This window comes from Festucalex cinctus, chromosome 18 (assembly GCF_051991245.1).
Source record: "Festucalex cinctus isolate MCC-2025b chromosome 18, RoL_Fcin_1.0, whole genome shotgun sequence".
In the NCBI taxonomy this organism is placed as follows: Eukaryota; Metazoa; Chordata; class Actinopteri; order Syngnathiformes; family Syngnathidae; genus Festucalex; species Festucalex cinctus.
The window spans coordinates 7,663,986-7,690,731 of NC_135428.1; the positions used below are offsets into that span (position 1 = coordinate 7,663,986).

General features: G+C 37.6%; 1 protein-coding gene across 4 annotated transcripts in view; it reads left to right on the forward strand.

Annotated features, from left to right (window-relative positions):
* The window catches only part of LOC144006322 (connector enhancer of kinase suppressor of ras 2-like), a 139,491-nt gene that overhangs the window by 2,586 nt on the left and 110,159 nt on the right, over window positions 1–26,746 (forward strand). For all 4 annotated transcript variants that reach the window (XM_077505104.1, XM_077505106.1, XM_077505105.1 and 1 more), the window contains exon 2: window positions 2,815–2,978. In XM_077505104.1, coding sequence (XP_077361230.1) covers window positions 2,815–2,978 — 164 coding nt within the window. The remainder of the gene's footprint in view (window positions 1–2,814; window positions 2,979–26,746) is intronic.

The following is a 26,746-nucleotide window of genomic DNA, read 5'->3' on the forward strand; positions in this document are numbered from 1 at the left end:
TCTAGCAGTTTAGAGCTGATACATCAGAAGACGTCTTTAATTTCTTCTACTCGTGACTGATAATCTGACTAGCTCATGAAATGGACAAGAACATATCTAACAGATTATTTACTGTAATCAGCACGCTATCCTTAGTGATAATGTTGAAAATATACTGTAGTTCTGCCCAAAGAGTTTTGAAATATTCACCTGATTTGTTTGGTTAGATAAAATACGGTATAAATTTAATCCATAAATCATATAAAATAATAAAAATTGTCCATGGGTGTGAATGTGATTGAAAGTCAACAGGGGTTGGTTCCACATGTGAAGCCAATTTTAAAAGCAGTTGTATGATGGCATATTAGGGCCACATATAAATACCTAATTTTTCTTTATGTAGGTTGGGGGCAATATTCTGAGAAAAAAAAAAACGTGCAAGTTTGCCACTATAAACTAGCAAATTTGCGACTTTATAAAGTGACAAATTTGCGACTTTATAAATTGGCAAATTTATGTCTAAATTGGCAAATTTGACACTTTTTAAAGTGGGAAATTTGTGGGAAAAATCTTGGAAATTTGCGACTTTATAAAGTGACAAATTTGCGACTTTATAAATTGGCAAATTTCTGTCTAAATTGGCAAATTTGACACTTTATAAAGTGGGAAATTTGCAAGAAAAAACTTGTATATTTGCGACTTTATAAAGTGACAAATTTTCGACTTTATAAATTGGCAAATTTGCGACATAAAGTGGCGGATTTGCAAGACAAAAAAACTCAAGAAATACACGTAGCGTACAACTCGGATGTTTGTGCCAATGCTTTTTGGTTTTTAAAATAAGGAGCTAGCAATTGTTTTAGCAGAGATTAATCATATCATGTTAAGCATTGGCACTTTGAAGCGTTGGTTGCTGCCAGCGACAAAGACGTCTCGCTTTGCAAAGGTTCAAGCATTTAAGTTAATTTGTTAAAATGTGTATTTACTCGTACATTTATCTTTCCCAAATTATTATTTACACATTCATACATTTTGGGTTTTTTTTTTTTGTACAAGTAGCTAGTGTAGTAGTAGCCATATTGTTAGCAAAAGCATATTAGCATAACTGCTCAAGTCAGATTTTACATTATTGTAATCTATTTACTGTTTCTCATTTACTGTTTTCAGTGTGAATTAAAAAAAGCATTTTGATTGGTCAACATTTTGTTTATGTATGTGTAGATTCTCAAACTGGACTCTAGTTGTTTGTTAAATTTGTTTTACATTTATTTTCCAAAAATATTAACAAATGACTTCACTTGGGTAATTCTGCTATCATGTTGATCATATTTAGAAAAGAAAAAAAATCTCTGCATAAAAGTTTGTAGTAGCACGATTAGTTATACGTATTGACTTGTATGGAACTCCTTGCCAATGTGCCATTGCGTCGTTTCCATGGCAACATGGGGAATACTTCATTGACATAATGAGTCTCAATTAATTTGGTTGAATGGCTGATTAGTTCGGCTTTTAACGTTTTGTGCCGACCATGAAACTTCTTTATGTTTCCTCTCCACTGTGTAGCTGCCAGTTCAACTTGGTCTGAAATGCTTGAGCGGCACTGGACGGAATTGCACGTATTTTGTAAACAAACAAACAAACAAAAAAATCTTATAAAGTCATTTGGCTCTCTTATTAGCATGCCGGTCACTGTCCAGCGACATTTTACCGTTAGCATTTTACGCCGGTGTTAATTAAAAACACACTTTCCTGGGTCAATGGGAAATACTTTTCTGCTTGAGCAGAGTTTAATACGAAAGCCAAAATCACAATAAAAGCTCCAGGAAAATGTAATGAATTTAAATGATATTAATTTAACTCATTCACTCCCAGCCATTTTCACAGAAGCAATCCCGTTCGCTCCCGGCTGTTTTACTGGATTTTGACTGATTTTGCAAGGCCCACAGAATATTGTGCTATAAAAGCATGGAACCTATCAAAAGAAAGATTAAAGTCTCTTCTTTCATCAGGAAAAAAAAGTATGTTTCTATCTGTTTCCATTTTGCAGCAATTAGCATTAGAAGAGAGCTAAGTTTCATCAGTTTTCACAAATCTATTTCAAATTGTAAGTAATTGAGCTTTTTTGGTTGGTTGATCTCATTTGCTCTGCTGCCACCTGCTGGCCATTTGTGTAATAACTACCATTTCTGCAACCGTTCTTTGCAGTTGAGAGGCTGCATCAAAGCCTTCTGTATGCTCTAGCATAAAAAAAAAAAAAAAAAAAAGCAAAAAAAACGTATAAATACGTCTTTGGGACACCGAACATAAAAAAAACGTATTTACACGCTATTGGGAGCAAATGAGTTAACAGTCTTTTTGAGTCTTAAAAAATCAAGATCAGGTCTAAAAAAAAATCAGGATCATTGAATTCTATAAAAACGTTTCTAACTTTAAGGAAGTTTTGTGTCCATACCTTGCATAATACTCTTTTTATAAGCATGGAGGCAGACAGACGGCACATTTTATCAACAACTGCACCAAAGGATTTAACACCTGCTGCCTCAGTGAAAGATGTAAAAAAAAACAAAAAACAAGCTGAGCGCAGACGCTCCACTCTTTTTAGTTCTGTGCTTTTTTTAGTGTCGTGCTAAAAAATGGTCCTCAGGTCTGTTGACTAACAGCAATCTGTTGCTTTCCCCCCAAAAGGGCCAAAGACAAAACCAAAAAAATGCATAGAAAGTCTTAATGCAAGAATGTTTGCCTGACATAAAGATGCAAAAAAAAAAAAAAAAAGTGGCATTGCCAGGCAACAAACAGTTGGCAAATGGGTGAGTTGGACTTGTTTGCTTCCCTCAGGACTGGACGACTGCCTGCAGCAGTACATCAAGACGTTCGAGAGGGAGAAAGTCGGGGGGGACCAGCTGCTGCGGATCACCCACCAGGAGCTGGAGGACTTGGGAGTGTCCAGGATCGGCCATCAGGAGCTCATACTGGAGGCGGTGGACTTGCTATGCGCTCTGGTCAGTCCAAACTTCCCACACGGCCTCTCCCACACACGTGTTATTTCAGTTGCAAGAGTCGCCGGGATGTTGCTGTCTCCATGAGCTTTCACATTTCGTGGACAAACCTCAATATGTCATCAGGATTATTGACAAGGTCAACTCATTAACTCATTCACACCCAGCCATTTTCACAGAAGCTATCCCGTTCGCTCCCGTTTTACTGGATTTTGACTGATTTTGCAAGGCCCACAGAATATTGTGTTCAATTGCTATAAAACCAAAAGAAAGATTAAAGTATCTTCTTTCATCAGAAAAAAAAGTATGTTTCTATCTGTTTCCGTTTTGCAGCAATTAGCATTAGAAGAGAGCTAAGTTTCATCAGTTTTCACAAATCTATTTAAAATTGTAATTTAGCTTTTTTTCTAGATGGCCCTGGTTGATCTCCTTTGCTCTGCTGCCACCTTCTGGCTGTTTGTGTAATAACTACTATTTCTGCAACCATTCTTTGCAGTTGAGAGGCTGCATTAAAGCTTTCTGTATGCTCTAGCATAAAAACCCCCCCCAAAAAAACGTATAAATACGTCTTTGGGACACAAAACCTTAAAGAAAAACGGATTTACATGTTATTGGGAGCAAATGAGTTAAGAGGAAGTCAACCCAACAATTTTCTTTTTAAAACTATGTTCTACACGCCCCCACTAGTCTAAGCACGGCAATGTTTGTGAATTATGAATTAAGCAATAAAATCCACCCGTTTTCGCCCATCTCAGGGGGCAGCCATTTTGTCACCTGCTGTCAACTGAAAATGACATCACCGTTGCTAAAGTGAGTAACGACCAATCATGCTTTACCCGTTTCTTGAGTTTGGTCATGTGATGTTGGCAAGCTGAGCTGTGATTGGTTGTTAGCTGAGCCCTGAACAGCTGTGTCGTCATTTTCAGGCAATATAGCAAGTGGCAAAATGGCCGCCCCAGAGATGGATAAAAAATGGATTTTGTTGCTTAATTCACATTCCACAAACACAATATCAATCAAAATACTAAGTTTAGACTAGTGGTGCCTAGTGATGTGCTTCTCGGGTCGAATCCCTGAAGCGTGTGCCGAGTAATGTAGATGAGTGGTTCATGAACGGCGATTCAATGCGTGTGTCGATGACGTACGTGATGACGTTTGAAGCCCCGCGAAGCGGGTGTACCACGTGACTGATTCAGGAAATGATTCGCTAGGTTTGAGTGTAGTTCGAAATAAAAGCGGCAAAGAAACGCTATGGATTCCCCTTCACTTTTTGTGTTTTCGGGTCCCTTACTGCGGTACTTCTTTGCATTTTGCATTCGATTTGACCGATGACGACGAGCTTCTTTTTTTGCGATGGAGTTCAAGGAACCAGCAAGAAAGAGAAGAAAATATCCCCAGAGTTGAAAATCCCCTTCAGTACTGGGAATCACAGAAATATGCGCTTCCAAGTTTATACAAACTTGCTGTCTCATATCTATGCACCCCTGCTTCATCAGTACCATGTGAAAGAGTTTTTTCAAAAGCAGGTGAAATTCTATGCACAAAAAGAAACCGCCTGAGTCCAAAAACTTTGGAAAAAATATTGTTTTTAAATAAAAATGAATAAGCACTTTATTTTACCTCATTTTTTCACATTTTCACTTGTTGCATAAGCACAAACATAGACAAAGTAACACAGAACAATTCATGTTAAAACACTCTTCAAATATATATTCTTTTGTATTTAGAGCATGATTTACACCCCACCATTTTATTGCATGCACCAAGCATGATATACATTTTTCTGTCCACATGATGGCGTAGTCGAGGAAATGAATCATCTTGAAGCCCCTACGTGTGTGTGAAGCATTTCACTGCAGGGCTTCATTGCTTTACGAGGCTTCATTTTGCCATCACTAGTGGTGCCACAGAACAAATTATTGTAAAGATTTTTTTGGGTTTAAGTGCAAGTTGGACATTTAGAACCTATACAACAGGAATGTGCCTTTGCTGAAAGTAGTAATTGGTAGGGATGTAGCGATAAGGGCAATATCGTGATATTAAAACTGCCACAATATCATCGTTGTCATGTTCACAATATTTAAAAGGAACACATCTGTTAAAAAAAAGTCAGGTTGATTTCCATTTGTGCAGTTCTAGCGCCCTCTAGTGGCTAGTTTATTAGTGCAATTTAATTTTCATTAGGCATGTTTTGGCCTTCTATGTTTAAAATTATGCTAATTGTCAGATGAAGGGGAACCTAATTTGCTTGTGAAGCGATAAATGTGTGCTTGCATTCGCAAATAAGTGCCTCAATATTGTTATTAGTGATTGTAGGTGGTGTAGTTTGTAGGACAATATTGAGCTTTTTTTTTTTTTTTTTTTTTTTAATGTGAGCTGTTTTTTTTTACTCTTCCTTATTCATAAACAAAACAAATGCATGCTTATTGTGGTGCTCAGCCATTTTTTTTTTTAATTGTTGGAATGTGGCGTCAGAAGTTTGATCATACAGATGCACGATAGCTACTAAGCAGTCAAACAGAACACTCTAGTAACATCGCTCGACTGGCCATTTAGCCTCAACATTTGTCAGTCAATAATGCATAAATCTTGGCAATATAAGCCGTGTGTGTATAAGCGTGTCTAGAAATGAAGTACAATTTGGTGCGGATCCAAATTAAGATTGTTAGCTGCTGGCTAAGGCTTCCAGTGTGACTGTCAATCAAGTTGACTTGCTATGAAAACATCGAGTTGTCTTTTGAATCTTAAATTACTTGCTTGTTGACAGTGACGGTTTATTTTCTTGATTAGGATTTTCATTTATTGTAAGAAAAAAACAACACTGAACTAGGGCTGTGCAATTAATCGAAACTCAATTACAATTTCACAATTTCAATTATTAGACTCCACAATTACAAAATCAGCATAATTGTAAAAAATAATATATATATATATATATATATATATATATATTTATACTAATTTTGTAATTGTTTGAATTTATTTCAAATTAATCTGCACCTTTTTTGAATTTTAAAATAACTAATTTACTAAATTTTGTTATAGTGTTTCAAAAATTTTATTTGTCTTAATGTTTTTTTGTTTTTTTTTGTTAAAAATGTTCTTGTTTTGTACAAAAAAAAAAGATCATTCATTGATCAATGCTGCACTCCAGCTTCAAGTTTTTGCCAACATAAATAAATAAATAAATAAAATAAAAATATATATATATTGTTTTAAATTGTTTAGTCCACAAGGAACTTGCATAATTATAGTGTTTCTATTATTTTTTTTTTTACTTGGTTTTAATATTTTTAAATGTGTAAACATGTTCTTGTTTTGTACCAAAAAATAAATTAAACTAGAGCTGCGAGCAGCTATAAAGGGCCCTCGCAACCCGGGCCACGTTGGGGTATATGCAAGTCGGGGGACTTGCACGTTGGGGTACTGTTAAATAGACAAGGACCATGGAAAATAGAAATGCATTTGCCGTGCCTTGTGTGTAAAAAGGTGCAGTAAAAGGCCAAAAATGATGCACAATTCCCAAAATAAATTCAAAAGTGTGGACTTTCTGATGTGTGTGCAAAGTTTCATGAAAAGTCGCTCGTTTGATATTCAAAACCAGCATCTGTTCATTTGAAAACATTGCATGGCACAGAGATGGTGTGTGATCAAATAAAAAGCTTTTTGATGACTCTTAATGTGGTGTCGCTGTGCAACACATATGTATTCATGACATAGTGAAGTATTGTGACAGTTTTGTAGGGTCCAGCAAACAGTAAATGTGTGACAGTTATTCAAGAAAAAATGTAGCTTTGAAGCAGGCTAACCAATGACATCATCTAAAGGGGAAAAAAGCACATGAGCAAGCATAGGTATAAGTAGAGGAGAAAAAGAGATGAAAGAAGTGCGAGAGATGGAACAGGAGAGGAATGCAGCTGTTTATGTATAGCTGTTGTAACAGGACAGATTAAATAACACTTTAACCTGGGGTTAACAGCGCCCTAGGACAGATAAACTCTTTAGTGTAAAAGTTTTCTGGGACAGATGAATCCCTTGGGGTCAAAGAGTTTGGGTTAGCACATAGTCTGTCTTAGGATAATGTAACCTCCATGGATGAATTAGTCCTAGGACGCTTTGACCTGCGGGCTAAAACTTCAGGGGGGTTAACCTGTCCTGTTATATTGTGATCATCGTCTTCGTGCATGTCCTCAGTGGCTTCTTCTGTCTGTGTGGCAGCATTTGATACATCTGTAGAACAAAAAAGAATGAAGAATCATGTTAGATCTGTGAAGTTTGGTTGTCTTAGGTGTAGTTTACAGAACAGTCGTGTGCATATTTTTAGCATGGTAGTGTCTTAATACAAATGCATATTATGTAATGCACTGTATATGGATATTACAGACGTAATATTTGACGGTGATCTTATATTCATAGTTTTTGCCCGTTAATAAATAATATAGCTAGTAAGTAATAAGACACGCAAAAATGGTATAGTTGAATCCTCTGGGTCAAAAAGCAATGTTTTAGGATTGTGTGATGAAATGATGAATAAAAGTAAGGATACGACAGGTACATAAATGGTTATGTAAGTGTAAAATTTGGCATGGTGTGTCCAGATACATGCAGGATAAGTATAAAATATTATGGTGTGTGATTGATTTTTTCTTAGTAAAAATTAGTATTGTAATGGTCAAGTCACAGTATGTCCAAAATTTTTTTAAAAAAAAATCTATGGTATAGAAACATCATAATCAGGGGCAAAGACATAAACATAATAATAGTAATTAATAATGATAAAATTTAAATACAATCTTTTCCATGAATATGTCAGTTATTTTGAGAAGATACAGAAAAAAAAGAACTTTGAAGTGTCTATCAGTGGATGAAAGAGGGCAAGATCACAGCATAGCTACATGATATCAGTCACATTTGAAAGTAATCAAGTGTAGTATGTATTCACATTATATACATTGAGAAATTGCGGCTCAATAATCAGTCAGTGTTTTAGTTAACAGTCCAATGTTACCTTCAAGATATTCCTAACAGAAAAAAAGGAACGTGCATTAACAAAAAAATGTAAAAATGTCCATTGTCAAACATGTCATTCATTATACACAATGTGTAGGATGGGGATGCTTGCTGTGTTAGTGTTTGTGTGTCTTCCATGTTACTCAATGGCTGTGTGTGTCAAAACGAGTTTATTTGAAAGAATATACAAATATATACACACGGACATATATATTTATACAGTATAACAGTACCGCATGTATTGGTTTTAAGGAAAGAGTTGAAAAGCAGTGTTCAGAAAAAAGCATAAGACGCACAAAGTACCATTTCACTACATGTAATAAGTTGTCAAGTAGACATGTGAATTAAGTGGTTAAGATAGTGGCTACTGTGCAAGTAAGCTTCAATTGTCTCTAAAAGGTTAGCATATGTGTTCTACATGATATCAATGGCTAGACGTGCTCGTGGAGAAACATTACAAACAGAAAAACACACTAAAGGTGCCTTTAACAAACCTGTTAATAAATGAGAACTTAATACATATATGTATGGCATACTGTATATGATTGAGAAAGTTGTCCTGTTTAGTTTATGTATTGTATACTTACGGAAAAAAGTTGGCAATCTTTGCGTATGGAGATGATTAGAGGGTCTTTATCAAAAGAGAATTTGCTTGGTGATTTGTTCATGTTCTGTAGAAAAGCAAAGGAGTAGAAATAAATACAGTATCATACTTCATAAACATACAAGAAATTTGTAGCTGTATTAACCATTGTTGGTATTTGAAGTGATAATTTAGGAATAGAAGTGTAGTGATTGCAGAATTTATAGAGTGCTTACCTTGTATGACTTTGTAGATGGAAATGTCTTTTGTTGAAAGAGCTCTTTGTTGTCTACTATATATGCAAGGACAAGCATAAGTAGGTGTGGTTATGAAGTACTTGACCATTGAAATAAAGCAGTGGTATCAAATGTATGGACCGTGGTTTGGCTCAGGCCTGCAAAGGGGTTTAATGTGGCACAAGAGATAATCTTGTAAGGTACAAAAAATAATAATAATATAATAGGTATGCCTCTGAGTTTTCACAAATCTAGGTCAAGTCAAGTCATCTTTAGTTATTTCGCGCTTGAATCATCCAATCGGAAATGCTCCATAAAAAATGTATAGAGGGTGCGATTTATTGCAAATTGCACAAGAAATCTCTAAAAATTCATGTTAATGACAAGTCTGATGTGTGTGCAAAGTTTCACGAGTTTTCACACATGTATAGATAAAAAAAAAACAAAGCAGCACTTTACTTGGCAACCAATGCATCGCTATAGCAGCAGCGTGCGACAAAATAAAAAACTTTCGATAAATTTGCATCTTAAACATCTTAAGATGAAACACACCAAGTTTGAACACGGTCGGATCAATTTTGTAGGAGGAGTTAAAATATGACCCCTAAAAAAGGCCACAAAAAAAGGCTACAAATCCCATCATAAATCAAAATGGCGGACTTCCTGTTTGGTTTAGCACATGGTTCCAAGAGACTTTTTTGTACATCGTGGGCTCTTATGTATGCCTCTAAATTATCATAGCGCTAGGTGAAACGTACAACCGGGAATGCTTCGTTAAAGAGGAGTTTTTTAGCTCAAAATGTGATGCCCGGCCCCTACGGGACTTCCTGTTGGGTTTAGCACATGGCACCAAGAGACTTTTTTGTACATCGTGGGCTGTTACATTTGTCTCCAAATTTTCGTAGCTCTAGCTGCTTCGTACAACTGGGAATGCTTCATTAAGAAGGAATTTTTTCCTTTGCAAACTGTGCATGCCACGGCAACAGCGTGCGACAAAATAAAAAGCTTTCAATAACTTTTCATCTTCAACATCTTAAGATGAATCACACCAAGTTTGGAGATGATCGGATAAACTCTGTAGGAGGAGTTCGTTAAAATAAGACCCCTATGAAATGGCCCAAAAAATGGCAACACGTTCCAAAGTAAATCAAAATGGCGGACTTCCTGTTCGGTTTAGCATATGGTTCAAAAAGAGTTTTTTGTACCTTGAGGGCTGTTACATATGTCTTCAAATATTGGTAACTCTAGGTGAAATGTACAGCCGGGAATGCTTCATTAAGTTAGAATTTTGAAACACAAAATTTGATGCCTCGCCTCTGGCGGACTTCCTGTTAGGTTTAGCATATGGCACCAACAGGCTTTTTTGTAGATCATAGTCTGTTACATATGTGTACCAATTTTCGTAGCTCTAGATTAAACGTACCACCGGCAATGCTTCGTTAAGTAAGAATTTTGAAACTGTAAATTTGATGCCCCGCCACCGTCATATAGTATGTCAAAAACTTTAGATTTTTTACCATGATGTTGTCCCAGGTGTTGAGATGGTACAGCCCAAGTTTGAAGTCAATCGGGTTAACCGTGTAGGAGAAGCGGGCAAAAGTATGACCCCTGTAAATGTGCAAAAATGGGCCAAAATTGGACATTCAAATACTCATACCTCACTTCCTGTCTATTTTAGGGTACACATATCAAAGAGGTTTTTGTTCATCTGGATGTGCTACAGGTGCCACACAATTTTCGTAGCCATAGGACAATCGTAGCGGGACAGGGATCCGTTAAACCTATGTAGGTGGCGCTACAGAGCCATTTTTCTGTTATCATGTATGGCGACTTTAAAATATCAAATTTTTCGCCAGACCCGATCTGCGTGTAAAGTTTGGTGAGTTTTCGTTCATGTTTAGTGCCTCAAAAATGTGGTTGTTTGCGGAAAAGAATAATAACAAAGAAAAAGAAGAAGAAGAAGAATAATAACTAGAGCTGCGAGCAGCTATAAAGGGCCCTCGCAACCCGGGCCACGTTGGGGTATTTGCACGTCGGGGTACTGTCAAATAGGAAACCATCTAAATTTTAAACGTTTTTGCCATGCTTTGTGTTTGTAAAGTTTCATGGAAAGGCCAAAAATGATGCACAATTAACAAAATAAAATCAAAATGGATTGGCACATGGCTATATAGAATACTTTTTGAATATATTAAGCATGCCTGCCAATATTCACACATCTAGCTGAATCATATAATCGGAAAGACTTCATAAAAATGTCTAGAGGGCGCTATTGAAGCATTTATTGCAAATTCAATAAGAAATCTCTAAAATATCCATGCTTATGACAAGCCTGATGTGTGTGTAAAGTTTCATGAGTTTTTGCACATGTTTAGATCAAAAAAAAAAAAAGCAGCATTTTACTTGGCAAACAATCCATCGCCATGAAACGGCGTGCGACAAAATAAATAACTTCCGATAACTTTGTATCTTAAACATCTTAAGATGAAGCACACCAAGTTTGAAGACAGTCGGATAAATTTTGTAGGAGGAGTTCGTTAAAATATGACCCCTAAAAAAGGCCACAAAAAATGGCTACAAATCCCAACGTAAATCAAAATGGCGGACTTCCTGTTTGGTTTAGCATATGGTTCCAAGAGACTTTTTTGTACATCGTGGGCACTTATGTATGCCTGCAAATTATCATAGCGCTAGGTGAAACGTACAACCGGGAATGCTTCGTTAAAGAGGAGTTTTTTACCTCAAAATGTGATGACCGGCCCCTACGGGACTTCCTGTTGGGTTTAGCACATGGCACCAAGAGACTTTTTTGTACATCGTGGGCTGTTAAATTTGTCTCCAAATTTTCGTAGCTCTAGCTGCTTCGTACAACTGGGAATGCTTCATTAAGAGGGAATTTTTTTCCTTTGCAAACTGTGCATGCCACGGCAACAGCGTGCGACGAAATAAAAAGCTTTCAATAACTTTTCATCTTCAACATTTTAAGATGAATCACACCAAGTTTGGAGATGATCGGATAAACTCTGTAGGAGGAGTTCGTTAAAATAAGACCCCTATGAAATGGCCCAAAAAATGGCAACACGTTCCAAAGTAAATCAAAATGGCGGACTTCCTGTTCGGTTTAGCATATGGTACAAAAAGAGTTTTTTGTACCTTGAGGGCTGTTACATATGTCTTCAAATGTTGGTAACTCTAGGTGAAATGTACAGCCGGGAATGCTTCATTAAATAAGAATTTTGAAACACAAAATTTGATGCCTCGCCTCTGGCGGACTTCCTGTTAGGTTTAGCATATGGCACCAACAGGCTTTTTTGTAGATCATAGTCTGTTACATATGTGTACCAATTTTCGTGGCTCTCAATTAAACGTACCACCGGCAATGCTTTGTTAAGTAAGAATTTTGAAACTGTAAATTTGATGCCCCGCCACCGTCATATAGTATGTCAAAAACTTTAGATTTTTTACCATGATGTTGTCCCAGGTGTTGAGATGGTACAGCCCAAGTTTGAAGGCAATCGGGTTAACCGTGTAGGAGAAGCGGGCAAAAGTATGACCCCTGTAAATGTGCAAAAAGGGGCCAAAATTGGACATTCAAATACTCATACCTCACTTCCTGTCTATTTTAGGGTACACATATCAAAGAGGTTTTTGTTCATCTGGATGTGCTACAGGTGCCACACAATTTTCGTAGCCATAGGACAATCGTAGCGGGACAGGGATCCGTTAAACCTATGTAGGTGGCGCTACAGAGCCATTTTTCTGTTATCATGTATGGCGACTTTAAAATATCAAATTTTTCGCCAGGCCCGATCTGCGTGTAAAGTTTGGTGAGTTTTCGTTCATGTTTAGTGCCTCAAAAATGTGGTTGTTTGCGGAAAAGAATAATAACAAAGAAAAAGAAGAAGAAGAACTAGAGCTGCGAGCAGCTATAAAGGGCCCTCGCAACCCGTGCCACGTTGGGGTATTTGCACGTCGGGGTACTGGCACGTTAGGGTACTGTTTCATAAGAAACCGTCTAAATTGTAAATGTTTTGCCATGCTTTTTGTGTTTGTTCACATTGCTATGGAATGCTTTGTCGAGGTATTCGGCTGATAGGTATGCCTCCCAATATTCACACATCTAGCTGAATCATATAAAAAAAAAAATTCTTTGCAAACAATGCATCGCTACAGCAAAGGCGTGCCACGTTGGGGTACTTGCACGTCGGGGTACTGGCACGTTGGGGTACTGTCAAATAGGACAAGGACCATCTAAAATGTTTTTGACAAGCCTTGTGTGTGCAAAGTTTAATCAAAACGCAAAATATGGTGCGCAATTCCCAAAATAAATTCAAAATGGCGGACTTCCTTTTAGGTTTAGCATACGGCTACAGAATACTTTTTGTAGGTCTTAAGCTAATAGGTATGCCTCCCAGTTTTCACAAATCTAGGTCAAGTCATCTTTAGTTGTGTATCGCTTGAATCATACAATTGGAAATGCTCCATAAAAATGCATAGAGGGCGCTATTGAGCACAACGTTGGGTTACTTGCACGTCAGGGTACTGGCACGTTGGGGTACTGTTACATGGAACAAGGACCATTTAAAATGTTAGTTTTTTCCATGCCTTGTCTGTGCAAAGTTTAATGAAGAAGGCCAAAAATTATGTATAATTCCCAAAATAAAATCAAAATAGCGGACTTCCTCTTTGGTTTGGCAAATGGCTACATAATACTTTTTTGTAGGTCTAGCATAATCATACAATCGGAAATGCTTCATAAAAAGGTCTAGAGGGCGCTATTTATTTCAAATTGCACAATAAATCTCTGAAAATTCATGTTCATGACAAGTCTGATGTGTTTGCAAAGTTCCATGAGTTTTCATGTGTATAAAAAAAAAAGCAGCACTTGACAAACAATGCATTGCTATGGCAACAGCGTGTTACAAAATAAAAAACTTTCGATTACTTTGCATCTTAAACATCTTAAGATGAAACACACCAAGTTTGAAGACAGTCGGATAAATTTTGTAGGAGGGGTTCGTTAAAATATGACCCCTGAAAGTTTTTCCTTGCCCGGTTGGAGGGTTAGATCAGGGGATGTCGCAACTTGTTTGTGGTTAAGTGCTACAGAAGTAAATGTGTCTTAACAACCTCATGATTGAATGTGTTTTCAATTCTCTAGGATGTGATTGGATTGTATCAATTAAATGTTCTTATAACTGATTCAGTGAGTAGTAAAAATAGTGTGTCAAGTATAATGACATGAAATATAAGGAATACAAAAAACAAAACAAGAACCCTCTAAATTACACATTTTGTTCCAGGCTTTATGTGCGTGCATAGTTTGAGTATACACCTAGGTTTAGGCCAGGAGTGTTCAAACCTTTTGCAAAGAGGGCCGGGTATGGTAAGGTGAGAATGTGTGGGGCCTAATCAACCATTTAGTTTAGCCTGACATAATTTTTTTACATGCATATGTAAATATATATATGTGGACAAATGTGTACATATGTCTACAAATTTTTGTAGCTCGAGCTGCTTCGTCCAACTGGGAACGCTGCATTAAGAAGGATTTTTTTTTCCTTTGCCAACAGTGCATGCCACGACAACAGCGTGCGACGAAATAAAAAGCTTTCAATAACTTTTCATCGTCAACATCTTAAGATGAATCACACCAAGTTTGAAGATGATCGGATAAACTCTGTAGGAGGAGTTCGTTAAAATAAGACCCCTATGAAATGGCCAAAAAAATGGCAACATGTTCCAAAGTAAATCAAAATGGCAGACTTCCTGTTAGGTTTAGCATATGGTTCAAAAAGAGTTTTTTGTACCTCGAGGGCTGTTACATATGTCTTCAAATTTTGGTCACTCTAGGTGAAACGTACAGCCGGAAATGCTTCATTAAGTAAAAATTTTGAAATGCAAAATTTGATGCCCTGCCTCTGGCGGACTTCCTGTTAGGTTTAGCATATGGCACCAACAGGCTTTTTTGTAGATCATAGTCTGTTACATATGTGTACCAATTTTCGTAGCTCTAGATTAAACGTATAACCGGCAATACTTCAGATGAAACATGCCAAAGAATGAAGACAATCTGATAAGTTTTGTAGAAAATATGAGGCCTATAAAAGGCCCCCAAAAAATGGCTACAAATAGCAAAGTAAATCAAAATGCCGGACTTCCTGTTTGGCTTAGCATATGGTTCTAAAAGACTTTTTTGTACATCGTGGGCTCTTATGTATGCCTCCAAATTATCATAGCGCTAGGTGAAAGGTACAACCGGGAATGCTTCGTTAAAGAGGAGTTTTTTAGCTCAAAAAGTGATGCCCGGCCCTTGCGGGACTTCCTGTTGGGTTTAGCACAAAGCAGCAAGAGACTTTTTTTGTACATCGTGGGCTGTTACATATGTCTACAAATTTTCGTAGCTCTAGCTGCTTCGTACAACTGAGAATTCTTCATTAAGAAGAATTTTTTTCCTTTGCAAACAAGTGCATGCCACGACAACAGCGTGCAGCGAAATAAAAAGCTTTCAATAACTTTTCATCTTCAACATCTTAAGATGAATCACACCAAGTTTGAAGATGATCGGATAAACTCTGTAAGAGGAGTTCGTTAAAATAGGACCCCTATGAAATGGCCAAAAAAATGGGAACACGTTCCAAAGTAAATCAAAATGGTGGACTTTCTGTTAGGTTTAGCATATGGTTCAAAAAGAGTTTTTTGTACCTTGAGGGCTGTTACATATGTCTTTAAATTTTGGTAACTCTAGGTGAAACGTACAGCCGGGAATGCTTCATTAAGTAAGAATTTTGAAACTCCAAATTTGATGCCCCGCCTCTGGCGGACTTCCTGTTGGGTTTAGCATATGGCACCAACAGACTTTTTTGTAGGTCATAGTCTGTTACATATGTGTACCAATTTTCGTAGCTCTAGGTTAAACATACAACGGGCAATACTACGTTTAGTAAGAGTTTTGAAACTCTAAATTTGATGCCCCACCGCCGTCATATAGTATGTCGAAAACTTTAGATTTTTTACCATGGTGTTGTCCCAGGTCTTGAGATGGTACATCCCAAGTTTGAAGTCAATTGGATTAACCGTGTAGGAGAAGCAGGCAAAAGTATGACCCCTGTAAATGTGCAAAAATTGGCCAAAATTGGACATTTAAATACTCATATCTCACTTCCTGTCTATTTTAGGGTACACACATCAAAGAGGTTTTTGTTCATCTGGATGTGCTACAGGTGCCACACAATTTTCATAGCCGTCGGACAATCGTAGCGGGCCAGGGATCTGTTTAACCTATGTAGGTGGCGCTATGGAGCCATTTTTCTGTTATCACCTATGGCGACTTTAAAATATCAAATTTTTCGCCAGGCCTGACGTGTGTGTAAAGTTTGGTGAGTTTTCGTTCACGTTTAGTGTCTCAAAAATGTGATTGTTTGCGGAAAAGAATAATAACAAATAAAAAGAAGAAGAATAATAAGAATTCCTTGAAAAACAATAGGGACCTCGCAGCGGTCGCTGCTCGGGCCCTAATAACTAGAGCTGCGAGCAGCTATAAAGGGCCCTCGCAACCCGGGCCACGTTGGGGTACTTGCACGTCGGGGTACTGGCACGTTGGGGTACTGTAAAATAGGACAAGGACCATCTAAAATGTTTTTGACAAGCCTTGTGTGTGCAAAGTTTAATCAAAACGCAAAATATGGTGCGCAATTCCCAAAATAAATTCAAAATGGCGGACTTCCTTTTAGGTTTAGCATACGGCTACAGAATACTTTTTGTAGGTCTTAAGCTAATAGGTATGCCTCCCAGTTTTCACAAATCTAGGTCAAGTCATCTTTAGTTGTGTATCGCTTGAATCATACAATTGGAAATGCTCCATAAAAATGCATAGAGGGCGCTATTGAGCACAACGTTGGGTTACTTGCACGTCAGGGTACTGGCACGTTGGGGTACTGTTACATGGAACAAGGACCATTTAAAATGTTAGTTTTTTCCATGCCTTGTCTGTGCAAAGTTTAATGAAAAAGGCCAAAAATGATGTATAGTTCCCAAAATAAAATCAAAATAGCGGACTTCCTCTTTGGTTTGGCAAATGGCTACATAATACTTTTTTGTAGGTCTAGCATAATCATACAATCGGAAATGCTTCATAAAAATGCCTAGAGGGCGCTATTTATTGCAAATTGCACAATAAATCTCTGAAAATTCATGTTCATGACAAGTCTGATGTGTTTGCAAAGTTTCATGAGTTTTCATGTGTATAAAAAAAAAAAAAAAAAAGCAGCACTTGACAACTGTTACATGGAACAAGGACCATTTAAAATGTTAGTTTTTTCCATGCCTTTTCTGTGCAAAGTTTAATGAAAAAGGCCAAAAATGATGTATATTTCCCAAAATAAAATCAAAATAGCGGACTTCCTCTTTGGTTTGGCAAATGGCTACATAATACTTTTTTGTAGGTCTAGCATAATCATACAATCGGAAATGCTTCATAAAAATGTCTAGAGGGCGCTATTTATTGCAAATTGCACAATAAATCTCTGAAAATTCATGTTCATGACAAGTCTGATGTGTTTGCAAAGTTTCATGAGTTTTCATGTGTATAAAAAAAAAAAAAGCAGCACTTGACAAACAATGCATTGCTATGGCAACAGCGTGTTACAAAATAAAAAACTTTCGATTACTTTGCATCTTAAACATCTTAAGATGAAACACACCAAGTTTGAAGACAGTCGGATAAATTTTGTAGGAGGGGTTCGTTAAAATATGACCCCTGAAAAAGGCCACAAAAAATGGCAACAAATCCCATCATAAATCAAAATGGCAGACTTCCTGTTTTGTTTAGCACATGGTTCCAAGAGACTTTTTTTGTACATCACGGGCTCTTATGTATGCCTGCAAATTATCATAGCGCTAGGTGAAACGTACAACCGGGAATGCTTCGTTAAAGAGGAGTTTTTTAGCTCAAAATGTGATGCCCGGCCCCTGGGGGACTTCCTGTTGGGTTTAGCACATGGCACCAAGAGACTTTTTTGTACATCCTGGGCTGTTACATATGTCTACAATTTTTCGTCGCTCTAGCTGCTTCGTACAACTGGGAATGCTTCATTAAGAAGGATTTTTTTTCCTTTGCAAAAAGTGCATGCCACGACAACAGCGTGTGACGAAATAAAAAACTTTCAATAACTTTTCATTTTCAACATCTTAAGATGAATCACACCAAGTTTGAAGATGATCGGATAAACTCTGTAGGAGGAGTTTGTTAAAATATGACCCCTATGAAATGGCCAAAAAAAATGGCAACACATTCCAAAGTAAATCAAAATAGCGGACGTCATGTTAGGTTTAGCATATGGTTCAAAAAGAGTTTTTTGTACCTCGAGGGCTGTTATACACCTCTACAAATGTTGGTAACTCTATGTGAAACGTACAGCCGGGTATGCTTTGTTAAAGAGGAGTTTTTTAGCTCAAAATGTGATGCCCGGCCCCTGGGGGACTTCCTGTTGGGTTTAGCACAGGGCACCAAGAGACTTTTTTGTACATCTTGGGCTGTTACATATGTCTACAAATTTTCATAGCTCTAGCTGCTTCGTACAAATGGGAATGCTTCTTGAAGGATATATTTTTTTCCTTTAAAAACAGTGCATGCCATGACAACAGCGTGCGACGAAATACAAAGCTTTCAATAACTTTTCATCTTCAACATCTTAAGATGAATCACACCAAGTTTGAAGATGATCGGATAAACACTGTAGGAGGAGTTCGTTAAAATAAGACCCCAATGAAATGGCCAAAAAAATGGCAACACGTTCCAAAATAAATCAAAATGGTGGACTTCCTGTTAGGTTTAGCATATGGTTCAAAAAGAGTTTTTTGTAGGTCATAGCCTGTTACATATGTGTACCAATTTTTGTAGCTCTAGATTAAACGTACAACCGGCAATGCTTCGTGAAGTAAGAATTTTTAAACTCTAAATTTGATGCGCCGCCGCCGTCATATAGTATATCAAAAACTTTTCATTTTTCACAATGATGTTGTCCCAGGTGTTAAGATGGTACATCCCAAGTTTGAAGTCAATCGGGTTAACCGTGTAGGAGAAGCGGGCAAAAGTATGACCCCTGTAAATGTGCAAAAATTGGCAAAAATTGGACATTTAAATACTCATACCTCACTTTCTGTCTATTTTAGGGTACACACTTCAAAGAGGTTTTTGTTCATTGGGATGTGCTACAGGTGCCACACAATTTTCATAGCCGTCGGACAATCGTAGCGGGACAGGGATCCGTTTAACCTATGTAGGGGGCGCTAAGGAACCATTTTTCTGTTATCATGTATGGCGACTTTAAAATATCAAATTTTTCGCCAGGCCTGATGTGCGTGTAAAGTTTGGTGAGTTTTTGGTCACGTTTAGTGTCTCAAAAATGCGATTGTTTGCGGAGAAGAATAATAATAAGAACTAGAGCTGCGAGCAGCTATAAAGGGCCCTCGCAACCCGGGCCACGTTGGGGTATTTGCACGTCGGGGTACTGGCATGTTGGGGTACTGTCAAATAGGAAACCATCTAAATTTTAAACGTTTTTGCCATGCTTTGTGTTTGTAAAGTTTCATGAAAAGGCCAAAAATGATGCACAATTAACAAAATAAAATCAAAATGGATTGGCACATGGCTATATTGAATACTTTTTGAATATATTAGGCATGCCTGCCAATATTCACACATCTAGCTGAATCATATAATCGGAAAGACTTCATAAAAATGTCTAGAGGGCGCTATTGAAGCATTTATTGCAAATTTAATAAGAAATCTCTAAAATATTCATGCTTATGACAAGCCTGATGTGTGTGTAAAGTTTCATGAGTTTGAAACGGCGTGCGACAAAATAAATAACTTTCGATAACTTTGTATCTTAAACATCTTAAGATGAAGCACACCAAGTTTGAAGACAGTCGGATAAATTTTGTAGGAGGAGTTCGTTAAAATATGACCCCTAAAAAAGGCCACAAAAAATGGCTACAAATCCCAACGTAAATCAAAATGGCGGACTTCCTGTTTGGTTTAGCAGATGGTTCCAAGAGACTTTTTTGTACATCGTGGGCTCTTATGTATGCCTCTAAATTATCATAGCGCTAGGTGAAACGTACAACCGGGAATGCTTCGTTAAAGAGGAGTTTTTTACCTCAAAATGTGATGACCGGCCCCTACGGGACTTCCTGTTGGGTTTAGCACATGGCACCAAGAGACTTTTTTGTACATCGTGGGCTGTTAAATTTGTCTCCAAATTTTCGTAGCTCTAGCTTCTTCGTACAACTGGGAATGCTTCATTAAGAGGGAATTTTTTCCTTTGCAAACTGTGCATGCCACGGCAACAGCGTGCGACGAAATAAAAAGCTTTCAATAACTTTTCATCTTCAACATTTTAAGATGAATCACACCAAGTTTGGAGATGATCGGATAAACTCTGTAGGAGGAGTTCGTTAAAATAAGACCCCTATGAAATGGCCCAAAAAATGGCAACACGTTCCAAAGTAAATCAAAATGGCGGACTTCCTGTTCGGTTTAGCATATGGTTCAAAACGAGTTTTTTGTACCTTGAGGGCTGTTACATATGTCTTCAAATGTTGGTAACTCTAGGTGAAATGTACAGCCGGGAATGCTTCATTAAATAAGAATTTTGAAACACAAAATTTGATGCCTCGCCTCTGGCGGACTTCCTGTTAGGTTTAGCATATGGCACCAACAGGCTTTTTTGTAGATCATAGTCTGTTACATATGTGTACCAATTTTCGTGGCTCTCAATTAAACGTACCACCGGCAATGCTTTGTTAAGTAAGAATTTTGAAACTGTAAATTTGATGCCCCGCCACCGTCATATAGTATGTCAAAAACTTTAGATTTTTTACCATGATGTTGTCCCAGGTGTTGAGATGGTACAGCCCAAGTTTGAAGTCAGTCGGGTTAACCGTGTAGGAGAAGCGGGCAAAAGTATGACCCCTGTAAATGTGCAAAAATGGGCCAAAATTGGACATTCAAATACTCATACCTCACTTCCTGTCTATTTTAGGGTACACATATCAAAGAGGTTTTTGTTCATCTGGATGTGCTACAGGTGCCACACAATTTTCGTAGCCATAGGACAATCGTAGCGGGACAGGGATCCGTTAAACCTATGTAGGTGGCGCTACAGAGCCATTTTTCTGTTATCATGTATGGCGACTTTAAAATATCAAATTTTTCGCCAGGCCCGATCTGCGTGTAAAGTTTGGTGAGTTTTCGTTCATGTTTAGTGCCTCAAAAATGTGGTTGTTTGCGGAAAAGAATAATAACAAAGAAGAAAAAGAAGAAGAAGAATAACTAGAGCTGCGAGCAGCTATAAAGGGCCCTCGCAACCCGGGCCACGTTGGGGTATTTGCACGTCGGGGTACTGGCATGTTGGGGTACTGTCAAATAGGAAACCATCTAAATTTTAAACGTTTTTGCCATGCTTTGTGTTTGTAAAGTTTCATGGAAAGGCCAAAAATGATGCACAATTAACAAAATAAAATCAAAATGGATTGGCACATGGCTATATAGAATACTTTTTGAATATATTAGGCATGCCTGCCAATATTCACACATCTAGCTGAATCATATAATCGGAAAGACTTAATAAAAATGTCTAGAGGGCGCTATTGAAGCATTTATTGCAAATTTAATAAGAAATCTCTAAAATATTCATGCTTATGACAAGCCTGATGTGTGTGTAAAGTTTCATGAGTTTTTGCACATGTTTAGACCAAAAAAAAAAAAGCAGCATTTTACTTGGCAAACAATGCATCGCCATGAAACGGCGTGGGACAAAATAAATAACTTTCGATAACTTTGTATCTTAAACATCTTAAGATGAAGCACACCAAGTTTGAAGACAGTCGGATAAATTTTGTAGGAGGAGTTCGTTAAAATATGACCCCTAAAAAAGGCCACAAAAAATGGCTACAAATCCCAACGTAAATCAAAATGGCGGACTTCCTGTTTGTTTTGGAAGATGGTTCCAAGAGACTATTTTGTACATCGTGGGCTCTTATGTATGCCTCTAAATTATCATAGCGCTAGGTGAAACGTACAACCGGGAATGCTTCGTTAAAGAGGAGTTTTTTACCTCAAAATGTGATGACCGGCCCTTACGGGACTTCCTGTTGGGTTTAGCACATGGCACCAAGAGACTTTTTTGTACATTGTGGGCTGTTAAATTTGTCTCCAAATTTTCGTAGCTCTAGCTGCTTCGTACAACTGTGAATGCTTCATTAAGAGGGAATTTTTTCCTTTGCAAACTGTGCATGCCACGGCAACAGCGTGCGACGAAATAAAAAGCTTTCAATAACTTTTCATCTTCAACATTTTAAGATGAATCACACCAAGTTTGGAGATGATCGGATAAACTCTGTAGGAGGAGTTCGTTAAAATAAGACCCCTATGAAATGGCCCAAAAAATGGCAACACGTTCCAAAGTAAATCAAAATGGCGGACTTCCTGTTCGGTTTAGCATATGGTTCAAAAAGAGTTTTTTGTACCTTGAGGGCTGTTACATATGTCTTCAAATGTTGGTAACTCTAGGTGAAATGTACAGCCGGGAATGCTTCATTAAATAAGAATTTTGAAACACAAAATTTGATGCCTCGCCTCTGGCGGACTTCCTGTTAGGTTTAGCATATGGTTCAAAAAGAGTTTTTTGTAGATCATAGTCTGTTACATATGTGTACCAATTTTCGTGGCTCTCAATTAAACGTACCACGGCAATGCTTTGTTAAGTAAGAATTTTGAAACTGTAAATTTGATGCCCCGCCACCGTCATATAGTATGTCAAAAACTTTAGATTTTTTACCATGATGTTGTCCCAGGTGTTGAGATGGTACAGCCCAAGTTTGAAGTCAATCGGGTTAACCGTGTAGGAGAAGCGGGCAAAAGTATGACCCCTGTAAATGTGCAAAAATTGGCAAAAATTGGACATTTAAATACTCATACCTCACTTTCTGTCTATTTTAGGGTACACACTTCAAAGAGGTTTTTGTTCATTGGGATGTGCTACAGGTGCCACACAATTTTCATAGCCGTCGGACAATCGTAGCGGGACAGGGATCCGTTTAACCTATGTAGGGGGCGCTAAGGAGCCATTTTTCTGTTATCATGTATGGCGACTTTAAAATATCAAATTTTTCGCCAGGCCTGATGTGCGTGTAAAGTTTGGTGAGTTTTCGGTCACGTTTAGTGTCTCAAAAATGTGATCGTTTGCGGAGAATAATAATAATAATAATAATAATAACTAGAGCTGCGAGCAGCTATAAAGGGCCCTCGCAACCCGGGCCACGTTGGGGTATATGCAAGTCGGGGGACTTGCACGTTGGGGTACTGTTAAATAGACAAGGACCATGGAAAATAGAAATGCATTTGCCGTGCCTTGTGTGTAAAAAGGTGCAGTAAAAGGCCAAAAATGATGCACAATTCCCAAAATAAATTCAAAAGTGTGGACTTTCTGATGTGTGTGCAAAGTTTCATGAAAAGTCGCTCGTTTGATATTCAAAACCAGCATCTGTTCATTTGAAAACATTGCATGGCACAGAGATGGTGTGTGATCAAATAAAAAGCTTTTTGATGACTCTTAATGTGGTGTCGCTGTGCAACACATATGTATTCATGACATAGTGAAGTATTGTGACAGTTTTGTAGGGTCCAGCAAACAGTAAATGTGTGACAGTTATTCAAGAAAAAATGTAGCTTTGAAGCAGGCTAACCAATGACATCATCTAAAGGGGAAAAAAGCACATGAGCAAGCATAGGTATAAGTAGAGGAGAAAAAGAGATGAAAGAAGTGCGAGAGATGGAACAGGAGAGGAATGCAGCTGTTTATGTATAGCTGTTGTAACAGGACAGATTAAATAACACTTTAACCTGGGGTTAACAGCGCCCTAGGACAGATAAACTCTTTAGTGTAAAAGTTTTCTGGGACAGATGAATCCCTTGGGGTCAAAGAGTTTGGGTTAGCACATAGTCTGTCTTAGGATAATGTAACCTCCATGGATGAATTAGTCCTAGGACGCTTTGACCTGCGGGCTAAAACTTCAGGGGGGTTAACCTGTCCTGTTATATTGTGATCATCGTCTTCGTGCATGTCCTCAGTGGCTTCTTCTGTCTGTGTGGCAGCATTTGATACATCTGTAGAACAAAAAAGAATGAAGAATCATGTTAGATCTGTGAAGTTTGGTTGTCTTAGGTGTAGTTTACAGAACAGTCGTGTGCATATTTTTAGCATGGTAGTGTCTTAATACAAATGCATATTATGTAATGCACTGTATATGGATATTACAGACGTAATATTTGACGGTGATCTTATATTCATAGTTTTTGCCCGTTAATAAATAATATAGCTAGTAAGTAATAAGACACGCAAAAATGGTATAGTTGAATCATCTGGGTCAAAAAGCAATGTTTTAGGATTGTGTGATGAAATGATGAATAAAAGTAAGGATACGACAGGTACATAAATGGTTATGTAAGTGTAACGTGTTGGTGCAAAACGTTGTGGTCGTGTTGCATGTTACTCAATGGCTGTGTGTGTCAAAACGAGTTTATTTGAAAGAATATACAAATATATACACACGGACATATATATTTATACAGTATAACAGTACCGCATGTATTGGTTTTAAGGAAAGAGTTGAAAAGCAGTGTTCAGAAAAAAGCATAAGACGCACAAAGTACCATTTCACTGCATGTAATAAGTTGTCAAGTAGACATGTGAATTAAGTGGTTAAGATAGTGGCTACTGTGCAAGTAAGCTTCAATTGTCTCTAAAAGGTTAGCATATGTGTTCTACATGATATCAATGGCTAGACGTGCTCGTGGAGAAACATTACAAACAGAAAAACACACTAAAGGTGCCTTTAACAAACCTGTTAATAAATGAGAACTTAATACATATATGTATGGCATACTGTATATGATTGAGAAAGTTGTCCTGTTTAGTTTATGTATTGTATACTTACGGAAAAAAGTTGGCAATCTTTGCGTATGGAGATGATTAGAGGGTCTTTATCAAAAGAGAATTTGCTTGGTGATTTGTTCATGTTCTGTAGAAAAGCAAAGGAGTAGAAATAAATACAGTATCATACTTCATAAACATACAAGAAATTTGTAGCTGTATTAACCATTGTTGGTATTTGAAGTGATAATTTAGGAATAGAAGTGTAGTGATTGCAGAATTTATAGAGTGCTTACCTTGTATGACTTTGTAGATGGAAATGTCTTTTGTTGAAAGAGCTCTTTGTTGTCTACTATATATGCAAGGACAAGCATAAGTAGGTGTGGTTATGAAGTACTTGACCATTGAAATAAAGCAGTGGTATCAAATGTATGGACCGTGGTTTGGCTCAGGCCTGCAAAGGGGTTTAATGTGGCACAAGAGATAATCTTGTAAGGTACAAAAAATAATAATAATATAATAGGTATGCCTCTGAGTTTTCACAAATCTAGGTCAAGTCAAGTCATCTTTAGTTATTTCGCGCTTGAATCATCCAATCGGAAATGCTCCATAAAAAATGTATAGAGGGTGCGATTTATTGCAAATTGCACAAGAAATCTCTAAAAATTCATGTTAATGACAAGTCTGATGTGTGTGCAAAGTTTCACGAGTTTTCACACATGTATAGATAAAAAAAAAACAAAGCAGCACTTTACTTGGCAACCAATGCATCGCTATAGCAGCAGCGTGCGACAAAATAAAAAACTTTCGATAAATTTGCATCTTAAACATCTTAAGATGAAACACACCAAGTTTGAACACGGTCGGATGAATTTTGTAGGAGGAGTTAAAATATGACCCCTAAAAAAGGCCACAAAAAAAGGCTACAAATCCCATCATAAATCAAAATGGCGGACTTCCTGTTTGGTTTAGCACATGGTTCCAAGAGACTTTTTTGTACATCGTGGGCTCTTATGTATGCCTCTAAATTATCATAGCGCTAGGTGAAACGTACAACCGGGAATGCTTCGTTAAAGAGGAGTTTTTTAGCTCAAAATGTGATGCCCGGCCCCTACGGGACTTCCTGTTGGGTTTAGCACATGGCACCAAGAGACTTTTTTGTACATCGTGGGCTGTTACATTTGTCTCCAAATTTTCGTAGCTCTAGCTGCTTCGTACAACTGGGAATGCTTCATTAAGAAGGAATTTTTTCCTTTGCAAACTGTGCATGCCACGGCAACAGCGTGCGACAAAATAAAAAGCTTTCAATAACTTTTCATCTTCAACATCTTAAGATGAATCACACCAAGTTTGGAGATGATCGGATAAACTCTGTAGGAGGAGTTCGTTAAAATAAGACCCCTATGAAATGGCCCAAAAAATGGCAACACGTTCCAAAGTAAATCAAAATGGCGGACTTCCTGTTCGGTTTAGCATATGGTTCAAAAAGAGTTTTTTGTACCTTGAGGGCTGTTACATATGTCTTCAAATATTGGTAACTCTAGGTGAAATGTACAGCCGGGAATGCTTCATTAAGTTAGAATTTTGAAACACAAAATTTGATGCCTCGCCTCTGGCGGACTTCCTGTTAGGTTTAGCATATGGCACCAACAGGCTTTTTTGTAGATCATAGTCTGTTACATATGTGTACCAATTTTCGTAGCTCTAGATTAAACGTACCACCGGCAATGCTTCGTTAAGTAAGAATTTTGAAACTGTAAATTTGATGCCCCGCCACCGTCATATAGTATGTCAAAAACTTTAGATTTTTTACCATGATGTTGTCCCAGGTGTTGAGATGGTACAGCCCAAGTTTGAAGTCAATCGGGTTAACCGTGTAGGAGAAGCGGGCAAAAGTATGACCCCTGTAAATGTGCAAAAATGGGCCAAAATTGGACATTCAAATACTCATACCTCACTTCCTGTCTATTTTAGGGTACACATATCAAAGAGGTTTTTGTTCAT